Source organism: Perna viridis, chromosome 4 (genome assembly GCF_037379345.1).
Source record: "Perna viridis isolate PV_CMFRI_1.1 ecotype Kerala chromosome 4, ASM3737934v1, whole genome shotgun sequence".
Classification (NCBI taxonomy): Eukaryota; Metazoa; Mollusca; class Bivalvia; order Mytilida; family Mytilidae; genus Perna; species Perna viridis.
Window position 1 is genome coordinate 32,592,608 of NC_142448.1, and position 6,411 is coordinate 32,599,018.

The 6,411-nt window shown below is 35.2% G+C and overlaps 1 protein-coding gene across 1 annotated transcript; it reads left to right on the forward strand.

The window, feature by feature from the left end:
• Nucleotides 1–1,524: 1,524 nt before the first annotated feature.
• LOC148619794 (solute carrier family 68 member 1-like) lies at nucleotides 1,525–5,830 on the forward strand. The gene is made up of 4 exons (XM_088580070.1): nucleotides 1,525–2,668; nucleotides 3,188–3,342; nucleotides 4,043–4,126; nucleotides 4,723–5,830. Exons 1-4 carry the CDS (start codon nucleotides 1,808–1,810, stop codon nucleotides 4,988–4,990), a joined length of 1,368 nt encoding a protein of 455 aa, XP_088436196.1. The 5' UTR covers nucleotides 1,525–1,807; the 3' UTR covers nucleotides 4,991–5,830.
• The last annotated feature ends 581 nt before the right edge of the window (nucleotides 5,831–6,411 follow it).

Consider the following 6,411-nt stretch of genomic DNA (forward strand, 5'->3'; position numbering starts at 1 on the left):
AAAGAAAGGGGACAAGTCTCAATGAAACAACTAGAGAGGCATAACACTACTATCGGTCCCAAGCAAACTACTCTGTAGTATCATTCTTCACAGAATGAAAACCAAATTAGATAAACAGCTAAGAGAAGAACAGTCAGGCTTCATACAGGAAAGATCTTATGTTGACCAAATAGCAACGTTACGCATAATCATCGAACAAAGTATTGAAAGGCAAACATCTTTATATTTAAACTTTGTCGACTTCCAAAATGCTTTTGATAGCATAGACTATCAAGTACTGTGGAACATCCTGAACACTATGGAATTTCCGACAAGATTATCAACATCATAAAACTGCTTTATGAAGATTTTACCTGCCAAGGTATTCATGGAGGAACAGTGACCGACTCATTCCCGGTAATAACTGGAGTAAGACAAGGCTTTCCCCTCTCACCCCCTCTTTTTCATCATAGTATTAGATTGGGTAGGTAAAACAGCTTATAACCACCTAAGGGGCATCCACTGGAGTTTATCATCTTTCATAGATCTTGAATTTGCAGATGACATTTGTACATTAGCACATCGATTCCAAGATTCGCAACAGCAAGTTAACAACATAGAAACTACAACTAAAAGGACAAGTCTCTATATTAATCCACAGAAGACCAACTCAATGAGAATAACTGCCAACCAGCCTGAACAGTTCACAATCAACAGTAAAACATTGAGGATGTAAACATCTTCACATACTTGGGCAATGTTGTAAGCACTACAGGTGGTACAGATGAGGACATTGTTGCCAGAAAACGTAAAGCACAGCAAGCCTTCCAAATGCTCTGGCCTGCTTGGAGAAGTCAAGCAATGAGAACCAGCACAAAAATTAAGATCTTCAACTCCAATGTTAAGTCGGTCCAACCTTATGGTTCAGAAACTTGGGGGAGACTGTAGCATCGATCAGAACAATCCAAACCTTTGTTAATCGTTGTCTCAGAAACATCCTTGGCATTCGGTTGTCAGAGAAAATATCCAATAAAGACCTTTGGAACAGGACAAACCAACAACCTATAGAACACCAAAGAAGTAGAAAATGGAAATGGATAGGTCACACTCTACGAATAAGTGACAAAAACGTTACCAAGGAGGCATTTGATTGGAACCCTCAAGGACATCGGAGAGGAAGACCCAAAAACACTTGGCGTAGGGGACTTACAGCAGATAAACAAGACACGGAAAGAGGCAAAAACAACAGTTATGGACAGAAGAAGGTGGAAAGACACTGTAGTCGCTCTATGTCCCCTAGTACTAGTAGTAGACGAAGTGGATTAAGTCATATAAGTCATATAGTACAAGAAATGATATGTTATCTAATATATAATTATGAGATATTTAATAAATGGAATAATTATGAAAACGGCTTGCCACAACATATAGATATCCGATATATTACATATATGATGGAATAAATCTGAAAATGAGTTGTTTCTAACAATGAATATTCATTAAGTTGCGAGAGTCAATATAAAGCATGTATTCTATTTTTAGCTTGTAAATGTTTATGTTTGATGTATTCCCTTGTCGCAGGTAAACAAGGATATGTAAAATGTTAATTGAATCAGAGACTGCACAATTTTCTATCTTTAAATGAAAAGGAACAGGATGTACTTGTATGTGGTGTGATCGTAAACAACGGACTAATATTATATATACTTGTGTCAGCGATGCAGTTGTAACGTGGCTTATGAAGCGTGCTTACACATTTTGAGATATGTAGTTTGAGCGGTCGATTTGAAACTTAGTACCTTCTGAATTATTGACGTAAATTTCTTCAATGGCGATTACACACCAAGGGATATTGGGATATTGCTCGGCGACCATAGCATTCCAGTTGCTTAGCTCAGCTTTTAATTTTTACTACGTGAAAGTATATCTAAACTTTTATTACATTGACGAAAAGTGGTTTCAACTAGCACAAGTTTTGTATCTCGTATGGAACGCCGTGAACGACCCACTGTTTGCATACGTACAAGATAATTGTACTCAATTCAGTTTCACCAAGAGCAGGCGCGAAAGCATATTATACAGTGGGCCCTTATTCGCCCTTTCTTTCCTCGTACCGTGGGTACAGTGGGGTGAAGGGTCCTGGATCGTAGGACTTCACCTTATTGTGGCGTTGTTCCTATGGGACACAATGTACACATTTGCCGGTCTGGCTCTCTGTGCTTTGTTCACCGAACTGTCTCACGAACAAGCAGATCGAATTGCTCTAGTCCGTTATGCACAAATTGCTAGCTTATTTGGGAGTCCAAGTGTCATGTTATTCGAGTTCTCGTCTGACAGTCTGCATAATTTTAGAGCGTTTCAATTCACAGCTGTTGCTGTGGCAATATGTGCGGCACTGTTGTTTAGATATACAGGACTCAATGCTCATACCAAGTACGATCTAGCCAAAAAGACGAATGGAGATAATGCCACTGAAACAAGCCCAGAGGAAGGTTACTGCAAACAAGCTTGCCAGTTATTGACTGATAGAAACTTTATATCATTTGTCTCAACTAACTTTTGCCAAATTTTCCACAAAGCATTCCTTGAGAGTTTTATGGTGATCATTTGCGATCAGCTTATTTCAGATGTTGTAATTTCAGTCACTACAAGAAAGATGTTCTATGGCAGCGTTGATATCGTGTCAAATGTGAGTAATGAAAGGCATCAGATTTAATTCAAACCAACTAAGCATTTGAAAAAAAAATATAAAAAAAACCGAGAGTTGTCAACTAACTTACTTTGATTCATTAATAATGTTTTGAATGCAAAAACTAGTAGTAAGGGTTCTTACCACCATCTTATATTACCATAAATCTAGAGAATAGAAATGGATGTCTTAACTTTAGTGCAGACTGTCTCACTGAAACTGTGTGAACCATACATTTTAATTCGCTTAAAACCTTATTAGGCTGATGCAGAATTTCTCTGAAGAATTGCTATACGCTTGTAATGAAATTTTCGTACTGCGTCTGCTCGATGCTGCAAACACATTTTTTTCTTTTAAAAAATGCAGGAAATTACACTAATTTTCAAACAGTGGGGGTAGCGGTTTCAACCGCCCGATTCCTTATTTATGGTAATCTTGTGCATTCTGCATTTTTTAATATCTTGTTTGTCATAGCTTTACATAGTTAATGAGACCATTAATATCTGGATTGTTTTGTAGATCGTAGTGATCCTGTTGACTCCATTTCTCCACAAATACTCCTACGCCATGGTGATACGTTGTAGCTATGTGTTTGTTGTGTTTACAGGACTGGCAATGCTCTACATAGGACCGGATCATCCTTGGTGTCTCATGCTGTTTCTGCTGACTGACAAGTATAAACCGATTGATGCAATAAACCTGTTAAAAGCATTTAATCAGTTTAAGTCACAGAAGCTACACGAGAATTTATAGACCCTTTATATGTCAAATAATTCTCGTCTGGTACCTATGGTTAAATGTGTGTAACAAACCGACCTATGATGCAATAAACTATGAGGCGATGAATCAAAGTTATAATTATTTAAGGAGGTCTCAATTATTGCAGGACCTCCGCAATTTAATTTTTGGAGGTCAAGTATTTTTTTTTGCATTAAGCCAATTTCAGGAGCTCATAAAATGTTTCTGGACCTCCGCAATTTGATTTTAGGAGCTCAGAAATGATTTGTTTCATTAATAAAACAGTAAGCAAAACAAAAATTAATGGAGGTCCTAAAATATAATTGTGACGGTAAAAAAAAAAAGGTTATTTTGCATACCCGTAATAGGCGCCTCACATAAAACGTATTTGGATTCGTAAGATGAATCATTATGGAGTTATTAATAAGTGTGATTATGTAAAATACAGAAGGAAATATTAACGACGTAAAACCCCAATTATTTGGGGGGGGGGGGATGTTATAAGACAAAATCAATACAACTTCAACTAAAAGTACAAATACAATACACAACTTGATGCAAAACAAATTATCCAGCACTAATCATACAGTCAAACAATTATTTTAAGAAACCTTGTAGTCATGTGTTTAATTTCAGATGTGCAACAAGCTCAATTTTTGGACTGTTCAACATGCCTTTAGCAGACATAGCTGACGATAACAAAACCAAATACAACAGAAAGTAAGACCGGTCTTATTACCAATTTTCTTGCATTACCTGTGTTGTTTTTTGTTGAAAAAAAAATGCAATAGGGGCTAACGTTTATTTACAAAGAGGCGTGGAAGTTGGAGTTTGATTTACTTGGGATGAAAAACTACTATTTGATTTAGGTACTGACAATTTTTATACGAAGGAGGGTTGGGGGGGGGAATTACTTTGAAAAAAAAGAAATTATTCTATTATTGAGCAAAAACATGTTTTTTTTTTACTCAGCCACAGACAGAAAAAAATAACGATTTGATATTTACCTGTTTGCCCTTAAAATATTTATAACTCAACATAACATTGTTTAATTGGTCTCTTGTAACATTCTATATGATAAATATGTTACAGATTTTAAATAGCATTTAGCCTTTTCAGTCTATAGGGGGCCAAAGTTGGGCTGCACCCTAAAAATCATCATTTTTAAAATTTTGGTCCAGTTTGAAAATATTGGATTCTTAATGAAAAATCCCTGTTTGTATTTTTCAATCATATTCAGATTTCTCTTATAGTTTTTGAATTATAAAGGCCAAAGGAGTCTTAAATTATCAACATAATTTTGGTTTGAATTTCAGGCAGCCAATTTCTTCGATGGTATTTGGAACAAATGCCCTTATCACCAAGCCTGCCTTATCATTGTCTCCAATGTTAGCCGTGGCCATCCTGAACAGCTATGGATACAGTCAACTCAAAGACAAATCAATGATAGCCTCGGCAGATCTCCGAGGGTCCATGTTTAATATGGCATGTTATTATCCTGTTATTATAGGCACTGTGCAGTTTATTGTGTGGTCATTCTTTAGAATAAACCACAGTGTTATAGAAGAAAAGAATGTAAAATAATATAACCAAGAAATTCTAGAACCAATTTTTATAGGTTTTGAATAATTTTGACCAGTTTCATCATCGTATTCATTGCTCAATTATTGTTTGTTGCTTAGATAAGTTAAACCTCTGAAAATGTGGGAAAAATGTTGTTATGCAAATTTTCTTTTGATGTAAACAAAAGTTGTTAAACTAATAATCTTGGTTCCATGTGTGAAGTTTTTTACTATTGTTGTTAGGCCTCCCATAGCATCGTATTAAAGGTTTATCCTCTCCAAAAATGGTTCATTTTCACCATCCTGTGTTAATTTTTTTACTATTGTTTTTTGGTCACTCGTAGGATCACATTAAAGGCTTACCCTCTCCAAAAATGGTTCATTTTTTACCATTTTGAGAACAACTCGTCCTTACAAATATTTCATTTCACTGTTTTAGATTTTTTTAACTGTCACAAATAGTTCAACATTTCATTTTTTGTGTGGTATTCCTGCAAATTGTATAGGTGGAGAATTGATGTATCTTGGTGATCATAACCATTATACATCATCATATTGGCAATATTTTAATCGTTTTTTTTATCGATTAAATAGCTATCCACCAAAGAATGATTCAATGAATTTTGAACGTAAGACACTGTTTCGGAACTTGCCAAAGAGGTCCAGTTTTAACAGGTTTCACTGAAGCTTAGTGTGTTTATTTATTTAATGAATGATTTCTCACATTCTTAGGTAGACAGCTATTTTTTAAAAAAAGATGTGATAAGTCGTGACAAGATGTGATAAGATGTGACAAAGTTGTTGTATGTTTGTTTTTGTTTGTTGTGTTAATGTCTTTATGAGGGAATAAAATTAAAAGGTTTGTTTTCATTTTTCAAAATGGGACAAAATAATGTCCTAGCATTAAATAAGCACATTACCTTCAAACTTGTGCAAAATTTGTTGCCTTACAAAAATACATCTGTACTTTAACACTCATCCCATATTTCTTATCATGCACCATGTACAAATTAAACAGTTAATCCAATATAGGCCAACAACAATGGAACATTGCACTGACTAAATGCTTACTTCATTGTATCTTTAAACACATCCACTGAAAGGTATTTTGTTCAACCAGGTAAGGTAGAACTGCAATATACCGTTCTGTTCTTCGGAAGGTAGAAGTATGAAAAATCTGACACAGCTGGTCTTTAAAAACTAATTTAACACACAGCAGATTTAAAGCGCCCGTCCAGAGTCATGAGATGATGGTTGTTAATGTGTTTTTGTGTCGTTTTATTACTTTTTAGGTTAATTTTGAAGAAGTGCCATTGTTCTGTTACCATGGATTTTATTACTTTTGTTGTCGGGCCTTTCAGAGCTTATTTAAGGGTGTGTTTACACTTGTTGAAGACCTTTCTCTGAAAATATTTTATATTTTCAATTTAGGATATATGCTAT